This window comes from Leptodactylus fuscus, chromosome 1 (assembly GCF_031893055.1).
Source record: "Leptodactylus fuscus isolate aLepFus1 chromosome 1, aLepFus1.hap2, whole genome shotgun sequence".
Taxonomy (NCBI): domain Eukaryota; kingdom Metazoa; phylum Chordata; class Amphibia; order Anura; family Leptodactylidae; genus Leptodactylus; species Leptodactylus fuscus.
In genome coordinates this window covers 259,441,511-259,465,477 of record NC_134265.1, presented here as the reverse complement: position 1 = coordinate 259,465,477, position 23,967 = coordinate 259,441,511, and the positions used below count along the sequence as shown (strand labels likewise).

At 43.3% G+C, this 23,967-nt stretch overlaps 1 protein-coding gene across 1 annotated transcript in view; it reads left to right on the top strand.

The window, feature by feature from the left end:
• LOC142217786 (bifunctional heparan sulfate N-deacetylase/N-sulfotransferase 3-like) overlaps positions 1-23,967 on the top strand; it is a 320,369-nt gene that overhangs the window by 28,520 nt on the left and 267,882 nt on the right. Inside the window, exon 2 of the mRNA XM_075286112.1 lies at positions 8,234-9,346. Within this exon, the coding sequence (XP_075142213.1) occupies positions 8,366-9,346 (981 nt within the window). The 5' untranslated portion in view covers positions 8,234-8,365. The remainder of the gene's footprint in view (positions 1-8,233; positions 9,347-23,967) is intronic.

Sequence of the window (23,967 nt, the reverse complement as noted above, 5' to 3'; positions counted from 1 at the left end):
ACAATCCTAGGTCTAATGTCAGACAGAAGCCTGAAGAATGCTGCAAAGATGCACAGGAGAGGTGAGGCAAAGTGGGTATAAGAGTTTGCTAGTTTTTCTCACCTACTACAAGCCTCCACTTATTATACTCACCATGTAGACCCCGGAGTATAACAGCATTTCATTGGTGATGAACAATAAAAATGTCTTAAACTTCAAAGGGACAATATACTGTGTGGGAGCCAGTAAAGTGGTCAATATACTATTTGAGGGTCAATACATTGTGTGGAAATAGGCATTATACTGTTTGGGGCCCAGTAGAGGGGACTGTATACTGTATGGGGGCTAATAAAGGGGGTAAAATGCTGTAGGAGCCAAAAAGGAGGTGTTTTATTGTGTGGGGATCAGTAGAGGTGATAATATACTGTGGGGGCTGTTAAACAGGATATTATACTGTGCATAGATTGAATAAGGGGAGCTTTTGATTAACAAATGAGAGCAGCATAGCCTACAATTTTAATTAGGGGGGGGCCCATCATGGAACCAAAGATCACTGGGTTGAGTATTTTTTTTTAGGTGGGACGCCTATAGGTTGTCTCACGCATCAGACAGGCTAGGTTCACCCTTGCAGCCAGCTCCACCTCCCATTGCTTGAGTGACATCTCCACTCCAGCGTTCATCATCCTGATCAGCCATGACAAGTACAGTATTGACTGTACTTCACATGCCTCATTATATCAGGCTGTGCCTAGAATAGCAGGAGGCCGGCTTCAGACGGAAGCAGTTGCAGAAAAACTATAAAAAAGTTGGAGATGTCACTCAAGCAATGCAGAGGAGCTGGAAAGAAATGCCTCCAAGATATTGTGGGGTAGATTTACTAATTATAACAGTGAAAGTGTAAACTAAGTGTAAACTTAGACTCTTTGTGCAACTTTCAAATATCAAGTCATTATATTCTGGAAGACTCATCTCTTTCTCTCAAAGCCACCACCGTCATTGGACAAAGGCAAAAAACAATCTGGTATGTGGCTAGAGCTATATAGCAATTTTGGGTGTGACTCCCATTGTGCGTCGAAAGATTGCTAGATCACCTTGTGAAACCTTCACTAAAATTAATGAATAAAATCACATTGTGACCCCCAAGAGTTCCGTAACATAATATTAAGTCAGAAAACAGCAGAGTAATGTCCGATGTGAAGTTATGGTCATGGCACTCTTGGTGAATATTGGTGAGAGGGAGGAAAATGAGGCCCTATAAAAAGTTAATGAAGCAGAAAGGACCAAAAAGAAATGGGGTGGTGCACTCTGGTCAAAGATGACGAGTAGTGTAGATAGTGGTGCCTTTCGTAATAAAGCATACCGTTTTATCTACACTACTCATCATCCTTGACCAGAGTGCGCCACCCCATTTCTTTTTGGTCCTTTCTGCCTGATTTTTTCCCATCCACGGTCCAGTGTCTAATGTCATTAGTGGGTTTGGCTGCCTCCTCCACCTGAGTTTATATACAGTATGCTGTTATATGTGGTTGTGCATTTATCACAACCCCCTCAGGTGAGAGGCCAACTGGTCTTTACTTTCTTGTGTATCCTTACCTTGGTGTTTATTAAAGGAATCCTATCACTCGCACACAATTTTTTCTAGGTACCATGTCGGAAGAGCCTTAAAAAAGGCTATTTGTCTCCTACCTTTTGTTGTCTTCTCCACGCCGCCATTCGCCTGCAATCCCGGTTTCTCTCTGTATGCAAATTAGCTCTCCTGGGGGCAGGCCCCAGCAGTCAAACAGCACTGGGGGCATCCCCAATGCTGCAAGAGAACTCTCTCCAGCACTGCCTCCATCTTCATCAGCAGCGTCCTCTTCTTCCGGTTGTGGCTTGTAATTTCTAGGCTTCAGGCCTTGGGCAGAGCTGACTGCGCATGCCCACAGGCTACGACAAAATGGCTGCTTACAATACTATGCAAGTGGCCATTTTCTCATGGCCTGTGGGCATGCGCAGTCTGCCCTGCCCGATGCCTAGAAGTTACAAGCCACCACCGGTAGAAGAGCATGAAGAGGATGCTGCTGACGAAGATAGAGGCGGCGGTGGAGAGAGTTCTCTCGCAGCATTAGGGATGCCCCCAATGCTGTTTGAGCGCTGGGGCCCTTCCCCAGTGCTGTGAGAGAGCTAATTTGCATACCGAAAGAAACCAGGATGCAGGCGAATGGTAGCACAGAGAAGACAACGAAAGGTAGGAGACGAATAGCCCTTATAAAGGCTATTCCGACGTGATACTTAGAAAAAAATGTGTGTGAGTGATAGGATCCGTTTATCGGATCTACACTATTTGGGATGCTCGGTGTTTTTTATCTTCTTCTCTTTGAGTTTTATAAAAAGTTAATGTCTGCAATCAGAGAGGACTGTGATCATGGGCATTGCCAGCATTTCTCTGTTCTGTACACAGCAACTGCAGAGATGCATTGGTTATGATGGCTGCTTAGCTTCTGAGTGGGCGCCATATTTAAAGACTTGACATCTTCTGTAATATTACGATCAATGTCAGGAAGAAGTTAATATCACGTCATGTTCATTTTTGAATCATTATCTCTCCATCATTTTGACTGATAATAAAAATATTTTCACTTGAATCACAAAGGCATCAACAGCAGTAGCAAGTCATATGTTAAGTTACTATTTTATTCATGTTCTACCCCGACAATCTCAAAAATTCAGATCGATGGCTTCTATATGGTCCACCTGTGTTCTTGTGTGACCAAAAATAAGGGAGAAATTGAATTAAAAATGTGCGATTTACAGGATCTGAAATGAATAAATGCATTCAAGCTAAAGCACTGTAGTAATAATAATAATAATAATAATTATTATTATTATTATTATTATTATTATTATTATTGGGTTTTAGGGTAGCTTCTCCTTTATTTGGTTCAACAAGAGCAAACTTTTTTTTCACCATCATCCCTCTCCTGTTGAGCTTAATGAGCATACAGTAAATCTTACAACTGTACTATGTACCTAAGTAGTAATAATAAGAATTACATGCCTGGAATCCATTTGTAGATTAGTATTTAAATGGTTACATCATTACAGTCACACTTTCTTACTGCCTTTATGCAAGTTAATCCTGCACTTTGCGTTTTCTGCCCACTCTTAAGCCATTGAAAATCTATTGCTGCTTTTACCACTGTTATAATAACTCCCACATCTTTGATTTTCCTGACTTCAGGAATAAAGCTTATAAATTTTTAATTCCTAATTCACCGTTTTTCATATCAATAATCATAAGTCTTTTAGACAGCCCTGAATAATTGGTACTGATCTATCTTACAAATGTTTTCAGGTTCTTGAACATGCTGGATATTTTTTTACTACTCATGTTAGTATCAATAATAAAACATGTACTATTCCATCCTATTCCGAGTTGCCATTTCACATAGAAATTTTAAAGGGATCCTATCCACTTATAAACAATTTTGTCTAGGTACCACGTTGGAATAGCCTAATCTTCTCCTACCTTTCGTCGTCTTCTCTTTCTCGGTATGCAAATTAGCTCTCTCACAGCACTGGAGGCGGGCTCCAGCATTCAAACAGCACTGGGGGCGTCCTCAATGCTGTGAGAGAACTCTCTCCAGCGCCGCCTCCATCTTCGTGAGCAGCATCCTCTTCATCCTCTTCTTCCAGTGGTGGCTTGTAACTTCTAGGCCTCAGGCCATGGGCAGAGCAGACTGATTGTAAGCGGCCATTTTCTCGTGGCCTGTGGGCATGCACAGTCTGTTCTGCCCAAGGCCTGAGGCCTACAAGTCGGAAACCTGAGCCAGAAGAAGAGGATGAAGAAGATGCTGCTGATGAACATGGAGGCGGCGCTGGAGAGAGTTCTCTCACAGCATTGGGGACGCCCCCAGTGCTGCGAGAGCTAATTTGCATACCAAGAGAAACCGGGATTGTAGACGAATGGCAGCGAAAGGTAGGAATAGAATAGTCTTTCTTAAGGCTATTCCGACATGGTACCTAAAAAAAAATTGTGAGTGTGTGTGTGAGTAATAGGATCCCTTTAAATTATTGTTTTTGTCAAAATACCTTGGTCTATGTACTAGTAAGACATAAAGATATAGTTTTTGTGTCCATTGCAAAAAAGGGTATTCCCATTGTGTATGTTAATGGCTAAATCATTCAAAGAACCAGGTGCTACCTCTGGGACCCATACTTATCTTAAAAACAGGGAACCTGGACCTTGTATGCCATACATGCATGGCTCACTCCATTCACTTCTGTGGACTTCTGACATTAGCAAAGCTAATCTGTCAGTGTGTTCATGGAAATATTCATAGGTGTGGCAACTAGAGATGAGCAAGTAGTGTTCGATCGAGTAGGTGTTCGATCGAATACTACGGTATTCGAAATACTCATACTCGATCGAACACTACTAGCTGTTCGAAGTTTAAGGTTCGATGCAGAACCAGCGTTGATTGGCAGAATGCTATACATTTTGCCAATCAACACTGGTTCTTCTCTTACCTTTAGAAGTCTTCTCTGTGCTGTGACCCCGCGGCGTCTTCCGGGTGGAATTCACTCTGCCTAGGCATCTGGCCTAGGCAGAGCTGACTGCGCATGCGCGGGCATTCCCTCGCATGCACAGTCGGCTCTGTTCAGGCGTCGGCCCGGGCAGAGCCGACCGCGCATGCACGGTCGGCTCTGCCTAGGCCCCGATGCCTAGGCAGAGTGAATTCCAGCCGGAAGACGCCGTGGGGGCGCTGCGTCAGGAGAAGACTTCAAGGAGAATCCAGCCCGACCGTCACTCGTGGACTTTGCGTACCCCTGAAATGAACATTTTCCCCCATAGACTATAATGGGGTTCGAAATCCGTTCAAACAGCCGAACAGTGTGCAGCTGTTCGAATCGGATTTCGAACCTCGAACATTTTAGTGTTCGCTCATCTCTAGTGGCAACCACAGGAAAAAATAGGTGCTCTGGCTGGGGTGGCCGCTCACTGGATACATTGTATAGTTCAGCAAATCCCATTCACACATTGCAGAAAAATACATGCAGAAATGCTGCGATTTCCAAATCAGGCATGCTCTTGGAAATAACAGCATGTCAGTTATAGCTACGAAGACGCTGGCGGTCTCCCGATAGGTATAATTAAAGCAGAAAGTCTACAGAGGAAAACTCTGCAGACTTTTTTTTAAAAAAGCACTGCGGGAAAAACTGCAATGTGTTTCTACCACAGTTTTTCCCACTGTGCTCTTTCTCTGCGGCAGGCTATGTGGGGTCTTAACCTAAAAGTTGATTTTCATGGCAGCAAGATTACACTCTAACAAATAAAGGTGTGTTGACTAAGTCCCCAACAGCTGTGGATGGAGAGGTGGTTATGCATGTGTGTCTCGCTCTATTCTCTTCTACGGGAGTTTCAAAAACCAGCTGAGAACATTAATTTGACAGCTTTCTGAGAGTGTCTGAGACTAAGAAGGTCTCTTGACACTAGAGGAAGAATTGCTAGTTCATTGATCACCCCCACTTCCCCAGGCTCTACATTATGTATAACACAATGTACTGTACAGTCTGGCCAGAAGTGTTTCTTTTAAGCGAATCTGTCACACTGAAATTGAAATCCAATCTAAAAGCAGCATATTATAGAGCAGAAGGAGCTGAGAAGATTGATGTATATTTATATGTTTGTACAGAAAGATTCAGTAGAACTTTGTTGATATATATATATATATATATATATATATATATATATATATATATATATATATACAGTCCTATGAAAAAGTTTGGGCGCCCCTATTAATCTTAATCATTTTTAGTTCTAAATATTTTGGTGTTTGCAGCAGCCATTTCAGTTTGATATATCTAATAACTGATGGACACAGTAATATTTCAGGATTGAAATGAGGTTTATTGTACTAACACAAAATGTGCAATATGCATTAAACCAAAATTTGACCGGTGCAAAAGTATGGGCACCTCAACAGAAAAGTGACATTAATATTTAGTAGATCCTCCTTTTGCAAAGATAACAGCCTCTAGTCACTTCCTGTAGCTTTTAATCAGTTCCTGGATCCTGGATGAAGGTATTTTGGACCATTCCTCTTTACAAAACAATTCAAGTTCAGTTAAGTTTGATGGTCGCTGAGCATGGACAGCCCGCTTCAAATCATCCCACAGATGTTCAATGATATTTAGGTCTGGGGACTGGGATGGCCATTCCAGAACATTGTAATTGTTCCTCTGCATGAATGCCTGAGTTGATTTGGAGCGGTGTTTTGGATTATTGTCTTGCTGAAATATCCATCCCCGGCGTAACTTCAACTTCGTCACTGATTCTTGAACATTATTCTCAAGAATCTGCTGATACTGAGTGGAATCCATGCGACCCTCAACTTTAACAAGATTCCCGGTGCCGGCATTGGCCACACAGCCCCAAAGCATGATGGAACCTCCACCAAATTTTACAGTGGGTAGCAAGTGTTTTTCTTGGAATGCTGTTTTTTTTTGGACGCCATGCATAACGTCTTTTTGTATGACCAAACAACTCAATCTGTGTTTCATCAGTCCACAGGAGCTTCTTCCAAAATGAAGCTGGCTTGTCCAAATGTGCTTTTGCATACCTCAGGCAACTCTGTTTGTGGCGTACTTGCAGAAATGGCTTGTTTCTCATCACTCTCCCATACAGCTTCTCCTTGTGTAAAGTGCGCTGTATTGTTGACCGCTGCACAGTGACACCATCTGGAGCAAGATGATGCTGCAGCTCTTTGGAGGTGGTCTGTGGATTGTCCTTGACTGTTCTCACCATTCTTCTCTGCCTTTCTGATATTTTTCTTGGCCTGCCACTTCTGGGCTTAACAAGAACTGTCTTCCATTTCCTTACTATGTTCCTCACAGTGGAAACTGACAGGTTAAATCTCTGAGACAGGTTTTTGTATCCTTCCCCTGAACAACTATGTTGAACAATCTTTGTTTTCAGATCATTTGAGAGCGGGCTGTCCATGCTCGGCGACCATCAAACCTAACTGAACTTGAATTGTTTTGTTAAGAGGAATGGTCCAAAATCCCTTCATCCAGGATCCAGGAACTGATTAAAAGCTACAGGAAGCGACTAGAGGCTGTTATCTTTGCAAAAGGAGGATCTACTAAATATTAATGTCACTTTTCTGTTGAGGTGCCCATACTTTTGCACCGGTCAAATTTTAGTTTAATGCATATTGCACATTTTCTGTTAGTACAATAAACTTCATTTCAATCCTGAAATATTACTGTGTCCGTCAGTTATTAGATATATCAAACTGACATGGCTGCTGCAAACACCAAAATATTTAGAACTAAAAATGATTAAGATTAATAGGGGTGCCCAAACTTTTTCATAGGACTGTATAGATATATATATATATACATACATATACATCCTAGGAGGTTCAGCATCATTCATTATGTCTTTTTGAATGCTATCGCTTTTAATATGTTTTAATATATTATATTAAATTGCCTCATAGTATAATACAACTATAGTAAAGCTGCTGAACATGTGCAAAAAAGTGTTTGCAATCTTACTTCAAATATCTGCTCATTCTGAGCTTTGCAGTTGAAAGTCCTATGTATATGCACTGAAATATTTGCTTTAAAGAGGTATTCCCATTTGAAGGATCTTATCTATATTGGTAGCTTATGTAAATTGAAGGCTTTTCATAAATATATTGCTTTAGAAATGCTGCTTTGTTTGCCTGCTATGTTAACTTGCTACTCCCATTGTTTACACAGAGTTTCCATAACGCCGGCCCTGTGTGATAGGATAATTGACGTCACTGGCTGCTCTCACTGTTATCTACAGCTCTGCAGGCAGAACAATCAGTTCAGCTAATTGCAGTTTGCTGATAAAGCCTGGTCTGTTATCTCTCTATGTAAACACACAGATAACACTGAGTCCCTTCTCTACAAGCATGTGCATATTATTTGATCTGCATAAGTATTGTGATACTTTATAGTGACCTATTCTGCAAGCTGGGGGGAGAAATACATGACGTGTGAAGAAGAGACAGCAGGCAAACTGCTGAAACGGAGATGAGAACACCCCTTTAAGCAATGCAGCCTTTGGGTACAGTAAGTCCTAATCTACTCTTTCAAGTGAAGCAGTATAGCATGGCTGACATTTCATAAATTTACAAATTGGGAACTTATTTCCAGAAGGGAAAAACTTTGTAAGCAACACAAGGTGTTAGAACTGTACAAATAAAATGATGCATATTTTTTTTATCTCTTTCAGTTTTCACATTCTCTGAAGTGTTTTAGGAAGCGACAGATGTGCTGCAATGGTTACATAAATTATTTGACTGGACTGAAATGAGATACTAAATCCTGTTTGATCTGTGAATCTCTTTACAACAATTAGCCCAAGATGAATTATATCATGAAATTTCACAGACATTTTCAAAGAACAATCCTTCTGCTTGCCACTTTTTGCATGGTAAGCATTGTAATTTCTGCCTATTATTTATACACCGGATATAAGCAGGACAATGACATTTCTGAAGCTACAATGGAAATAGAATGTGGAGATATTGAATCTCTACCTTATAAACTGTTAGAACAGAAAACGGGAAAACCATCGCTTTTGTTAAAAATGGAACCTGTTATCTTGGTTTTTATAGAGAGTCAGTATTCTCAACTTGGACAAGACATTATTGGCATTCTAGAATCTATTCGATTTAAGTTCCATGCTGAAATAGCTCCTGGAAAAGGAGACCTTCCACCACTTACAGAAAACCATATCGGAAAATATGCACTTATTATATATGAAAATTTTATGAAGTACATAAACATGGATACATGGAATAAGGAACTTCTGGATAAATACTGTCTTCAGTATGGAGTTAATGTTATTGGTTTTCTTAAAGGTACAGAAAATGGCATTCAAAATTTTCATCTCAAGGGCTTCCCGTTTACGATCCATAGTAACATGGCGGTCAAAAACTTTTGTATCAACCCTAACACACCTTTGCTTCATATCACAAAACCTTCCAAAACAGGCAAAAGTTCTTTACTTGGCAATGAATGGACTGTTTTTGAGGTTAACAATTCAATATACCAACCCGTCGTTTTTTCAAAAATAAAGATGCCTGTTAATGCTCCACCACAGTTGTCTAAAATGTCCTTATTTGCCACAGTTATTCATGACTTGGGTCTTCATGATGGTATTCAAAGGATCTTCTTTGGCAATAATTTGAACTTTTGGTTGCACAAGCTTATTTTTGTGGATGCTTTATCTTTCCTCTCTGAAAAGAAATTCACTTTGTCCTTGGATCGCTTCATTCTTGTGGACATAGATGACATTTTTGTAGGTAAAGAAGGGACTAGAATGAACAGCAACGATGTCAAGGTAAGTCTTGTAATATATCTGGTACAGTTTGTGAAAGCAATGTTTGTAATGTTATATTTCTATTTTCTATTGCAAAAAGATTTATAGTCCATTTCAACAGTCACCACTATGTCTCATTATGATTAGAGATGAGCGAGTAGTACTCGATCGAGTAGGTATTCGATCGAATACTACGGTATTCGAAATACTCGTACTCGATCGAGTACCACTCGCTATTCGAATGTAAAAGTTCGATGCAGAACCAGCATTGATTGGCCGAATGCTATACAGTTGGCCAATCAACGCTGGTTCTTCTCCTACCTTTAGATGTCTTCTCCGTGCAGCTTCCCCGCGGCGTCTTCCGGCTCTTCATTCACTCTGCCAGGCATCGGGCCTGGGCAGAGCCGACTGCACATGTCCGCTTGTAGTGCGGGCATGCGCAGTCAGCTCTGCCCAGGCCTGATGCCTGGCAGAGTGAATTCAGAGCCGGAAGATGCCGCGGGGACGCTGCAAGGAGAAGACTTCTCGGAGGATCCAGCCCGACCCTCACTCGTTGACTTGGTAAGTATAATTTGATCGAATGTCGCCTACCCCTGAAACGAGCATTTTCCCCCCATAGACTATAATGGGGTTCGATATTCGATTCAAGTAGTCGGATATTGAGGGTCTACTCGAAACGAATATCGAACCTCGAACATTTTACTGTTCGCTCATCTCTAATTATGATATATTAATAAGATCTAATACTATAAATATATTAACCATTCTGAGTTACTCTGATATTTCACTCACATATCCACATTCATTTTAATCCAGTGTTCATATATGTTTTATAAACTTATATTTGGTTATTAGTAAAGAGAAATCCTGTTAATAATGAACTGGGTTTGTAACAAACTTTACAAAAATTTCAGGTTTAGTTAGCCTAAACAAAAAAAAAAAAAAAATCATTTCCAGGGCTCCACCACAGCATATGGACTTCAGCCATGGCATTCTCTGAGTCTTCCCACCTTTTCCCTAATGTAAATGACCTCAACTAAAGCGTCAAATGTCATGACATCAACATCCCTTATGTAACTGATTAGGCCAAACTCAGATCTCAGTGGTGATCAAAGTCGGTAATGTCAAGAAGAGAACTGGAAGACACTGAGGATACCCATGAAAGAAGACCAGATGCCTTAGTGGGGCCCAAGAAAGTTGAGCAAATGGTTTTCTTTTTCGTTTTCTTTTTTTTTTTTTTACAGTTCCTCCAGAGTATAACAGTAACACACATAGTTCAGACTGAAAGCAATCTTCTCCAACAACTGAAATTAGAGAAGAAGCAAATGCAGAAGGGAAAGTTGCAAAATCATGCGGAGTACAAACACCAAAATAAAATATGCAGGAAAACATATATAGAAATATAGAAAACATTTTTATTATCATTTTATTTTTTAAAAAAATTAATGAAAAACATCAAAATCACGATAGATATCCATACAACTGATAAAAGACTATTGATCTCATACTGATCCCCACATGTTTGGGTGTCCGACATGTTATGTGAAGCCTATACTCACCACTGTAAGTGAATTTAGCTCCCCTGCTATCGTAGTGTTCCCAGTTGGCCATTCTACTCTGGAAATTCCTTGATGAGTCCCACTGGTGAAAGGGAACAAAATGTATCAGAAAGTAAGTGGGAAGTCCACTTAGAAAGTATAGGGTTTCCTCTGGAATTGCCTTTGTAAAGGTGGGAATCAATTTTCAGGGATCACCTCTATACTTTTCCCCCTCATCCCCTTTGGAGGACCAAACAACCAATATATGCTTATCCGGTAAGACTGGGAAATATGCTATATTGATGCTGCAATTTTCTATAATGGACTGTTAATGAGGGCAACAGGATCTTAAGTTAGACTCTGCTCACAATGAACATTTTTCCCTATCAGTATGTATTTGCAGTATGGGAGGAAATTCATTCAATCACAGGGAGAACATACAAACTCCTTGCAGATGATGTTCTTGGCAGGATTCAAATCCAGGACTCCAGCGCTGCAAGGTTAACCACTGAGCCACCATGTTGCCCCTTTGTCTGTATTACTTATGTGTCTTTGTCTTATCTTTGGTGATCAACTTGGTTAATGTGTTATATGTTTTAAAAGGTACTATTGAATGTTACGTTTTACTTAATATGATTCACTTAGCTGCTATTCCTGTTGAAAATATGGTGAACTGACTTTAGTTCCTCTTAAGATAGGGGACCTATAGTGAATATTCTGACTATTTAGCAGATGTGTTTGCATATTGAGATTGCTGGCAATATATGGACAATTTTAGCATTTTCCCATTCAGTCTTATGGTTTTATTGCATTGTATAGTCACACTAGTCACACTGATTATTTTGAATTTTGTGTGGATGTTTGGTGTTGTTTAACATATGTGTTTAACCTAAACTAAGGTGTAATTTGGTAAAGGACTTGAAGTTCTCATGAAACCAATTCAATACAATATTACAACATGCTAACAAACCTATTGGAGGTACAGGCAATGGCAGTTGTAGTCATGGTGGTAGTGTGCTATGAATGCTATGTAATGTTTCTTGTAGTTGTTACAAGAGATGGTTCTTGTAATGATCTAGAATTGTATTGTATTAAACATGGTCCATTCTGGTTATATACGGTAACAAAAAGCACTATAGCTTAAATGTTGCCGACAACTAAGGGTGCATTCACACGATGTACAGTCCTATGAAAAAGTTTGGGCACCCCTATTAATCTTAATCATTTTTAGTTCTAAATATTTTGGTATTTGCAACAGCCATTTCAGTTTGATATATCTAATAACTGATGGATACAGTAATATTTCAGGATTGAAATGAGGTTTATTGTACTAACAGAAAATGTGCAATATGCATTAAACCAAAATTTGACTGGTGCAAAAGTATGGGCACCTCAACAGAAAAGTGACATTAATATTTAGTAGATCCTCCTTTTGCAATGATAACAGCCTCTAGTCGCTTCCTGTAGCTTTAAATCAGTTCCTGGATCCTGGATGAAGGTATTTTGGATCATTCCTCTTTACAAAACAATTCAAGTTCAGGTAAGTTTGATGGTCGCCGAGCATGGACAGCCCGCTTCAAATCATCCCACAGATGTTCAATGATATTCAGGTCTGGGGACTGGGATGGCTATTCCAGAACATTGTAATTGTTCCTCTGCATGAATGCCTGAGTCGATTTGGAGCGGTGTTTTGGATCATTGCCTTGCTGAAATATCCATCCCCGGCGTAACTTCAACTTCGTCACTGATTCTTGAACATTATTCTCAAGAATCTGCTGATACTGAGTGGAATCCATGCGACCCTCAACTTTAACAAGATTCCCGGTGCCGGCATTGGCCACACAGCCCCAAAGCATGATGGAACCTCCACCAAATTTTACAGTGGGTAGCAAGTGTTTTTCTTGGAATGCTTTTTTTTGGACACCATGCATAACACCTTTTTGTATGGCCAAACAACTCAATCTTTGTTTCATCAGTCCACAGGAGCTTCTTCCAAAATGAAGCTGGCTTATCCAAATGTGCTTTTTCATACCTCAGGCGACTCTGTTTGTGGCGTACGTGCAGAAACGGCTTCTTTCTCATCACTCTCCCATACAGCTTCTCCTTGTGCAAAGTGCGCTGTATTGTTGACCGATGCACAGTGACACCATCTGCAGCAAGATGATGCTGCAGCTCTTTGGAGGTGGTCTGTGGATTGTCCTTGACTGTTCTCACCATTCTTCTTCTCTGCCTTTCTGATATTTTTCTTGGCCTGTCACTTCTGGGCTTAACAAGAACTGTCCCTGTGGTCTTCCATTTCTTTACTATGTTCCTCACAGTGGAAACTGACAGGTTAAATCTCTGAGACAACTTTTTGTATCCTTCCCCTGAACAACTATGTTGAACAATCTTTGTTTTCAGATCATTTGAGAGCGGGCTGTCCATGCTCGGTGACCATCAAACTTAACTGAACTTGAATTGTTTTGTAAAGAGGAATGGTCCAAAATACCTTCATCCAGGATCCAGGAACTGATTAAAAGCTACAGGAAGCGACTAGAGACTGTTATCTTTGCAAAAGGAGGATCTACTAAATATTAATGTCACTTTTCTGTTGAGGTGCCCATACTTTTGCACTGGTCAAATTTTGGTTTAATGCATATTGCACATTTTCTGTTAGTACAATAAACCTCATTTCAATCCTGAAATATTACTGTGTCCATCAGTTATTAGATATATCAAACTGAAATGGCTGTTGCAAACACCAAAATATTTAGAACTAAAAATTATTACAATTAATAGGGGTGCCCAAACTTTTTCATAGGACTGTAACGTTGAGCGTTATCTGGCACATATACACGTGCCAGTAGATGATGCGCTCAAAATGGTCCCATTCATTTCAATGATTTCAATCGGCGTTAGGAGCGTATACACCGCGTTATTTTGCGCCCGTGATTTTGCGGCCGCAAAATCTCATTGAAATGAATGGGAGCATTTTGAGCGCATCATCTGCCGGCATGTGTATACGTGCCAGATAACGCTCAACATTACATTGTGTGAATACACCCTAAGTATATAAACTACATATATACACATATGTATAGTTTGCATTACAGCAAGCTCTGATTGCACAACCTGATGGCTACATCTTACTCTCATGTAACCTTCCAACCCCTCAAGCCACTTTTCATCAATTGCAACTACTCCATCTGGCCATATTCTCTCCGATTGCTCAGGCCCACCACTACACAGAATACAGAGAGACTCCTGCTCATCTCTGCCTTTCAGCTAGTCCCTTTCTCACTGGTAACAGGAGCTAGCCTCTGCTTTCATTCTGGAACCTATTGTTGGACATAAGAGGTCCATGGAGCTGAGCCTAAACATCAACACTGATGGACGACTGAGCCTGCAGCTCTGTCAGTCACCAAGCCAAAACCAGCCTCACAGCTCGCTATTTTGGATGAAAATGGGCAAAACTGCTAAAGAAAAAGGTGGAGACCCCTCCGGTACTCCTTTGGAACGCCAATCCTCGGCAGAAGTACACAAATTCTTTTGGAAGAAATCTCTACAGTCCCCGGAGTCAGCCCACAAGATAGCTCTGGAGGACTTACCAGGTCCCTGGTTTCACTTGGGCCTGATTTTGGTAGATCTCAGCTCAGGCCTTGATGCACTAGCCCACCTTCCCAGTTGGCAAGTGCCTGACATAAGGTTCAATATCGTTAATCTGTTCTCAAAAGGCTAACTCAAGGCCTTCTCACCTTCTAACAAACTAAGGGGTTGATACTTATACTCATTGCTAGAATTTTCGAGTAATTTTTTGGGGTAATTTTTTTTTTCCAGTACATAAAAAAAAATTTACAATTTTGGTCATGACATTGGTTATTAGTAGAGATGAGCGAACAGTGTTCTATCGAACACATGTTCGATCGGATATCAGGGTGTTCGCCATGTTCGAATCGAATCGAACACCGCGTGGTAAAGTGCGCCAAAATTCGATTCCCCTCCCACCTTCCCTGGCGCCTTTTTTGCACCAATAACAGCGCAGGGGAGGTGGGACAGGAACTACGACACCGGGGGCATTGAAAAAAAATTGGAAAAAGTCATTGGCTGCCGAAATCAGGTGACGAATAGTGGATTTCAAATCCGGGTCATATGAGAATGTGAACTTTGTGACTATGAGACAGGGATAGCTGTACAGGCAGGGATAGCTAGGGATAACCTTTATTTAGGGGGGAATGTTATTAAAAATAACTTTTTGGGGCTCTATCGGGTGTGTAATTGTGATTTTTGTGAGATAAACTTTTTCCCATAGGGATGCATTGGCCAGCGCTGATTGGCCGAATTCCGTACTTTGGCCAATCAGCGCTGGCTCTGCTGGAGGAGGCGGAGTCTAAGATCGCTCCACACCAGTCTCCATTCTGGTCCGACCTTAGACTCCGCCTCCTCCAGCAGAGCCAGCGCTGATTGGCCGAATTCCGTACTCTGGCCAATCAGCGCTGGCCAGTGCATTCTATTGGCGTGATGAAGCAGTGCTGAGTGTGTGTGTTTAGCTCAACTACTCCACCAGCGTAGTTGAGCTAAACACACATTCAGCACTGCTTCATCACGCCAATAGAATGCATTGGCCAGTGCTGATTGAAGCAGAGCTGAATCTGTGTGCTTAGCTCAAGTACTCCACCGGCGTAGTTGAGCTAAGCACACACATTCAGCACTGCTTCATCACGCCAATAGAACGCATTGGCCAGTGCTGATTGAAGCAGAGCTGAATCTGTGTGCTTAGCTCAACTACTCCACCGGCGTAGTTGAGCTAAGAACACACATTCAGCACTGCTTCATCACGCCAATAGAATGCATTGGCCAGTGCTGATTGAAGCAGAGCTGAATCTGTGTGCTTAGCTCAACTACTCCACCGGCGTAGTTGAGCTAAGCACACACATTCAGCACTGCTTCATCACGCCAATAGAATGCATTGGCCAGTGCTGATTGAAGCAGAGCTGAATCTGTGTGCTTAGCTCAACTACTCCACCGGCGTAGTTGAGCTAAACACACACATTCAGCACTGCTTCATCACGCCAATAGAATGCATTGGCCAGTGCTGATTGAAGCAGAGCTGAATCTGTGTGCTTAGCTCAACTACTCCACCGGCGTAGTTGAGCTAAACACACACATTCAGCACTGCTTCATCACACCAATAGAATGCATTGGCCAGTGCTGATTGAAGCAGAGCTGAATCTGTATGCTTATCTCAACTACTCCACCAGCGTAGTTGAGCTAAACACACACATTCAGCACTGCTTCATCACGCCAATAGAATGCATTGGCCATTGCTGATTGAAGCAGAGCTGAATCTGTGTGCTTAGCTCAACTACTCCACCAGCGTAGTTGAGCTAAACACACACATTCAGCACTGCTTCATCACGCCAATAGAATGCACTGGCCAGCGCTGATTGGCCAGAGTACGGAATTCGGCCAATCAGCGCTGGCTCTGCTGGAGGAGGCGGAGTCTAAGATTGCTCCACACCAGTCTCCATTCTGGTCCGACCTTAGACTCCGCCTCCTCCAGCCGAGCCAGCGCTGATTGGCCGAATTCCGTATTCTGGCCAATCAGCACTGGCTAATGCATTGTATTGGCGTGATGAAGCAGTGCTGAATGTGTGTGTTTAGCTCAACTACGCCGGTGGAGTAGTTGAGCTAAGCACACAGATTCAGCTCTGCTTCAATCAGCGCTGGCCAATGCATTCTTTTTTTTTTTTTTTTATTCAACAAGTTTTATTAAGTTTTGAACGATAAATGGCAAACATAGAAAAGTACAATGCATTGAGTATGGAATAACATAGTACTATAAACAGAATGAGGGTAAAGTTAATGAACAAAAATAACTATATGAAGAAATGCATCAATCAATACCTACACAATGTGCAGTACGGTACATAGAAAAAGGGAAGTGCGATGATGGGTGTTGAAGAGCAAAGGTAGAGACAAGAAGAGCAGAATATGAGAGTGAGACATGTAGATTACATGTCAATGGAGAGAAGACAAACAAGAATAGAGGGACGCGGACCCCACAAGACCCTATCTTTAGGAAATGTGTACTGAAGGGGGGGGAGTGGGGGGGGATGAGAGAGAGTAAGCCATAGCGAGCAAGGGGGGGGGGGAGCAGGAGGAGAAGAGGGTTAAAAGGGGGAGAGGGGGGGGGAAGAGAAAGAGAAGGGGAACATGAGATGAGTAGAATCAAGTGGGAATAGGGGAAACTCACCAGATAAGTACCTAGGATCAGAAGACCGGTAATTGCTGAGCCACAGGGGAGAAGGGGGGGGGGAGGAAGGCGGCAGGTTAAACGGCACGGTCTAACCAAGGTGACCACACTTTATAGAACCTGTCATGTGACCTATTGGCCCAACTAAGGAGTTCCTCAAATCGTGCGATGAGATTTACTTTATGAATCCAATTCTGAGCAGTCGGGGGGACGGTTTGTAGCCAGTGAAGAGGTATGAGCGCCTTTGCAGCGGCCAAGAGGTGAGAAATAAGGATGTGTTTGGAGGGGTGATACTCCGGTGACGAAGCGGAGAGGAAGATCATAGCCGGCGTGAACTCAAACTGAGGGTACCCAATGGATCTTATCGTGTCTCTGACGTCGGTCCAGTACTGTTGGATGAGGGGGCATTCCCACCAAATATGTAAGTAAGTGCCTTCTGCCTGAAGACATCTCCAGCACTGGTTCGTGGGGGCAAGACCTTTGCGATGTAGCCAGGAGGGAGTGCGGTACCATCTCGTTAGGAGCTTATAGTGGCTTTCCTGTAAGCGTATACATCTGGACGGACCGTGAGAGTGCTGTAAAATGGAATCGACCACATGGTCTGGGAAAACAATGCCTAGTTCTTGTTCCCATGAGTCTATAAAGTGCGGTTTGTTATAGCAGACAGGGTCAACGTATCGTTGTAATAGACGAGAAGTCTTCCTGAGAAGGGAGGTCTTGGAAATCATCAATTTCTCAAACTCCGTGAGCTTAGTCCTGAGTGTAAATTTCTGAGGAAGGAGGCTTAAGCAGGTTTTCAGGTGTTGGACATGGAGGAAGGAGAGAGAGAGGTTTGGAAACAAAGCGAGAATATCAGGCAGTGGTAGGAGGCCCTCCGCAGTCGAGATGTCCAGAAGAGTTGTGGAGCCAAATTTAGACCACATCTCTCGATAAGGAGAGCCATCTAGCCCTAGGAGCTCTGGGAGAGCCAGGAGGGGCATCATTGGAGAAGGAGCCGGTGCGAGGTCTTTGCTTAGGACCGACCAGAGTGACATTGGGCCTTTCAATAAAGGGTTGGATTGAAGCGATTTGGCGGTCTTGGAAGAAGGGATCCAGAGGGCAGGCAAGGGGGGGGAGGAAGTCCGTGGCGACAGGAAGTGAAGGGGCAGTCGAGACCGAATGGGAGAGGTCAACTCCAGCCACCATGCCAATTGATTCGCTCTATAGTATTTGCAGATATCAGGGAGGCCAATTCCACCAGAGTGTTTCCGTTCCGTCAGCTTCTCCCAAGCAATCCTCGGGGTCTTGTTCCGCCAGATGAACCTGGAGAAGATGGATTTCAAAGATGCGAAAAAGGAGGGCGGTATGAAGATCGGGAGCATCATTATCTTATACAGGATCTTCGGGAGGATATAGGTTTGTATCAAACTCTTCCTCCCAAACCAGGACAGGGGGAGCCGTGTGTAAGATGCGAGAGACCTCGAGACCTCTTCAAGAAAAGGAGGAAAATTGCGTGCATAAAGGTCTGCGACGCGAGGAGTAAGGTGAATACCAAGATACTTCAAACCAGAGGTGGTCCAGGAGAAAGGAGTAGTGGACCTAAGTTTTGACGCTCTAAATGCAGGGAGAGAGACATTTAGGACCTCTGATTTTGAGAGGTTGGCTTTGTAGCATGAGACGTCTCCGAATTCAGAGAGGATCTCAACTAAGGCAGGGAGGCCTTCTTCGGGGTTTGTGATAACAAAAAGGACGTCGTCCGCGTATGCTGTAGAATGGAGGGTCAGATCACCCATTTTCATACCCTGAATTCTGCGGTCTTGACGGACTCTCTGGAGTAACGTTTCCAGCACCAGGATGAAGAGTGTTGGGGACAGCGGGCATCCTTGTCGAGTCCCGTTAGTAATTGCAAAACTGGAAGAGAGAGTGCCGTTCACTCGCAGCCTGGCCGTGGGCGAGTTATAAAGGGAGAAGATGGCATCGACAAATAGGGACGGAAAGCCAAACTTAAGCAAGGCAGCCCTCATAAACTGCCAGTCCACCCTGTCAAATGCCTTTTCGGCATCGACACCTAAGAGGACCAGGGGGGTGTTGGAGGAGTTCGCAAGGTGTATCAACGGAAGAAGTTTGGCGGTGTTGTGCCTTCCTTCTCTGCCATAGACGAAACCTGACTGTTCTTCATTCACTAGGTCGGGTATGTAGGATTGAAGGCGCCTGGAGAGAATCTTGGCCCAGATTTTCACATCCACATTGAGCAAGGAGATGGGGCGGTAGCTTCCACATGCGGACAGATCCTTGCCCTCTTTGGGGATAAGGGTAACGTGGGCCTCCTGTGCTTGACTTGGTAAGGGTTCCCCCTTCAGAAGTGCGTTACAAAGTAAGGAAAGCTGCGGAGAGAGTACGTTTTGGAACTGTTTGTAATAGAAAAGCGGTAGGCCATCCGGGCCTGGGCTCTTGCCTGTCGGAAAGCTACTCAGGGTGTCGTTTACTTCCTGTAGGGAGATGGGCTCAAGAAGGGACAAAGAGGCTGAGTTGGGAAGCTTGGGAAGGGAGAGGGAGTCAAGGAACTGGGTCGTTAAAACTTGTCTCTGGGACTGGGTGTGTAGACCTTCTTCCAGCTGCAAGTTATACAGGGAGGAATAAAAGTGCACAAAGGCGGCAGCGATGTCGGAAGTGCGAGTGAGTACCTTCCCCTTCGAGTCCTTAACACTTGTGATGTAAGACTTAGCTTTGTCTTTCTTGATAAGGTTTGACATGAGACGACCTCCTTTGTCCCCGTGGGCGTAAAGAAGTTTCCGGTAATGGAGATGATGCTTAGCTGCCTTCAGGTTCAGAACGTCGCGAAGTTTGTTTCTTAAAGAATCCAGTTCCGCCTGAAGGATCAGGACCTGGGACTTTTTCCTGCAGCGTTCTATATCAGCTATACGTTGAAGGAGGTCATCCACTTCTTTCTGTCAGGCCTTCTTCGTTTTAGAGGCCAAGGCAATCAAGACACCTCTTATATAGGCCTTATGGGCTTCCCAGATAGAAGTTGCACGAACATCCGGAGTGGAATTCAAGCGAAAATATTCTTCCAGGTGCGTCATGAGAAAAGCACGGTTTTCCTCCGAGTCAAGTAAAGACTCATTAAGCCTCCAGGACCATTGAGGACGTGGCAGGTGTCCGAGCCGCAGAGTGAGGGTTATCGGGGCGTGATCAGATATTGTGATGCAGCTGATATAGGAGGATATGATATGATCCAGCAAGGGACGGGAAATAAAAACATAGTCCAACCGGTGAAAGGAGTGGCCAGGGGTCGAGAAGAAGGTGAAATCCTTAACGCTGGGGTGTTGTGTCCGCCAGGCATCAAGGAGGTTCAAGTCGTGAAGGGTAGCCATAAGTTTCCCCAAGGAACGCTGCGTGAAGGTGTGGGTAGGAGAGGAGGAGTCAAGTTGGGGATGAAGAGCCACATTCAAATCAGTGCCTAAGATGATGGGACCCTCAGCAAACAATCTCAAGATTTGGAGGGCGTCCAGGATCCATTTGATCTGACCCTTGTTTGGCGCATATAAGTTTGCTAGGGTGTAGGGTTGAGCAGCGATTGTCCCTTTAAGGAGCAAAATTCTGCCCTCTTCATCTGCAAAACGTTCCAAACAGGTGAAAGGAACGGACTTATGGACAAGTATGGAAACCCCCTTAGAGGCCGAGGTGGGGTGAGGGTTGTGAAAAGACATGGGGAAGTGTTTTTTAGGGAGTAAAGGGACGCGACCTTCCTTAAAATGCGTTTCCTGTAAGAAAGCGATTCCCGTGTTCAGTTTATGCAATAGAAGCAAGATGTGATGCCTCTTTTCAGGTGAGTTGAGGCCATTTACGTTAAAGGTGGAACAAGTGATTCGGGCCATGTGAGGTTTTGGGGGTGGGATAGGGGAGAGGACAGGAGGGATGAAAAAGGAAGGGTCGTGAGCAGCAGAAGAGTGAGGGAATGGGGGTAGAGAGAAAGCGAGAAGGATGAGGAGAATAGACAGGAAAGTCCGGAAGAGGGACAGAAGCAGAAGGCCTATAGGAGGTAGGGGTGGGGAGAGAAAGAAGGAAGGAGAAAGAGGGTGGGGAGGTGGGAAGAGTTCAGCAGGGGAGGGGGGTGCCGCGGGGCCCGCGCCCAAGGGGAAAGTTTATGAAAGCTACAGACAAAGGCAACAGAGGGTGTAACAAGAACAGTGGAATAGATCTGCGTATCCACTGAGTGGGTAGTGAGACAAGACAAAGACAACAAGGAAACTACAATATGAGAGAATGAGCGAGTAAGTGTTGTCAGAGGCGGGGAAAAATTCCTGATCAAAAAGCGTGTCCAAACAAACATCTCCATACAATAGGAATTATAGCAGAATAACATTGCAACAGAGCACCAGGCATAAGTACAATAGTGAAAGAGAGAGAAACAGAGAAAACAGGGAAGGAGGGGAGTGTGGTAGTACTCATAAGGTGCAGGATTGGGGGTAGGAGGAGATAAGGAGAGGGGGTGGGACTGGCCAATGCATTCTATTAGCTTGATGAAGCAGAGTGTGCACAAGGGTTCAAGCGCACCATCAACTCTGATGTAGCAGAGCCAAGTGTGCACAAGGGTTCAAGTGCACCCTTGGCTCTGATGTAGCATAGCCGAGGGTGCACAAGGGTTCAAGTGCACCCTCGGCTCTGCTACATCAGAGCCGAGGGTGCGCTTGAACCCTTGTGCAGCCTCGGCTCTGCTACATCAGAGCCGAGTGTGCGCTTGAACCCTTGTGCACACTCTGCTTCATCAAGCTAATAGAATGCATTGGCCAGCGCTGATTGAAGCAGAGCTGAATCTGTGTGCTTAGCTCAATACTCCACCGGTGTAGTTGAGCTAAACACACACATTCAGCACTGCTTCATCACGCCAATAGAATGCATTGGCCAGCACTGATTGGCCAGAGTACGGAATTCGGCCAATCAGCGCTGGCTCTGCTGGAGGAGGCGGAGTCTAAGGTCGGACCAGAATGGAGACTGGTGTGGAGCGATCTTAGACTCCGCCTCCTCCAGCAGAGCCAGTGCTGATTGGTCGAGTTCTGTACTCTGGCCAATCAGCGCTGGCCAATGCATTCTACTAGCCCGATGAAGTAGAGCTGAATGTGTGCGCTTAGCACACACATTCAGCTCTACTTCATCGGGCTAATAGAATGCATTGGCCAATCAGCGCTGGCCAATGCATTCTATTAGCGTGAACTGAGTTTGCACAGGGGTTCTAGTGCACCCTCGGCTCTGCTACATCAGATTGCTACATCTGATGTAGCAGTGCCGAGTGTGCATCAGATGTGTAGTTGAGCAGAACTGGCTCAGCACTGCTAAGTCTCTGCATTCGCATAGGAATGCATTAGCCAGCCTTCGGCCAATCAGCGCTGGCTCTGCCGGAGGAGGCGGAGTCTAAGGTCGGACCTGAATGGAGACTGATGTGGAGCGATCTTAGACTCCGCCTCCTCCAGCAGAGCCAGCGCTGATTGGTCGAGTTCCGTACTCTGGCCAATCAGCACTGGCCAATGCATTTCTATGGGGAAAAGTTAGCTTGCGAAAATCGCAAACTGACAGGGATTTCCATGAAATAAAGTGACTTTTATGCCCCCAGACATGCTTCCCCTGCTGTCCGAGTGTTATTCCAGGGTGTTGGTATCATTTCCTGGGGTGTCATAGTGGACTTGGTGACCCTCCAGACACGGATTTGGGTTTCCCCCTTAACGAGTATATGTTCCCCATAGACTATAATGGGGTTCGAAACCCATTCGAACACTCGAACAGTGAGCGGCTGTTCGAATCGAATTCGAACCTCGAACATTTTAGTGTTCGCTCATCTCTAGTTATTAGTTAAATTTACTGAAGCGATCATTATCATTTAAATGATAACTTATTCCCCTGTAACAAGATTTTCAGTGTCGAAGGTTTTAGATAGGTACTGTATACAGAAGATTGGGAAAACATTTGTATATTTTGAGGCATTTCCTACCCAAATCACTCTGTACTTTTTGCTTCACATCTGTCTAATGACCTTCCTTGTTAATCTTTGTTGTTAGAGACATTTTCGGCACATCGTATACTATTCCCAGGCTATTCTCTAAATCAATTTAATGCCAAAAGACAATTGTAATCCCAGTTGTAAAACAAAAGATCCATATTTGTCAAAGTAACAAAACAAAATTTTAACAATTGTAGCTTTCTGTGGTCTTTGAGAAAAGAAAGAGAAGTTCAGAAGAATTTGTTGTCTATAGAATACCATTACGATATTTGTGGAGAAAGCGAAAAAAGAGCAAACCAATGAAAGTTGCTTTAGGATTTATGATTAACACTAGAGTCAAAAGACTAAAACCCGCTTGTAGGCACACTATATAAAGGCCAGTGTCCATCGCAGGGAAATATATATATATATATATATATATATATATATATATATAATATATATATATATATATATATATATATATATATATATATATATATATGTATATAATAAATAATAAGCACTTCAGGAGAGATATAGTGTATATAGCCACTACATGCAATACTCCTGCACTGACTTCTAATAGCAAATAGTATTGACAGAGGTGGAAGTTACATTCATCAGCTGAAAATAGGCTTATACTGTATGTGCAACAACTAGTGAAATACCGGATGGGCTACTATGACTACTAGATTGAGGGAAATACTCTGCTTACTAGAATACCACACTAAGGCAAATGGGTAAATATACTACTGTTACTACGGGGTGAAGGAGGTTGTCACTTATGTGACTACAATGGGAAGGGAGAGGAAATGTTAATATTGTGGAATAGGCAGGCAGTTGCTGTGACATTTGGGAATAAATACACTGCAATGTCCATCTTAGTGACGATGAGGAAAGCACCGGTATATACAAA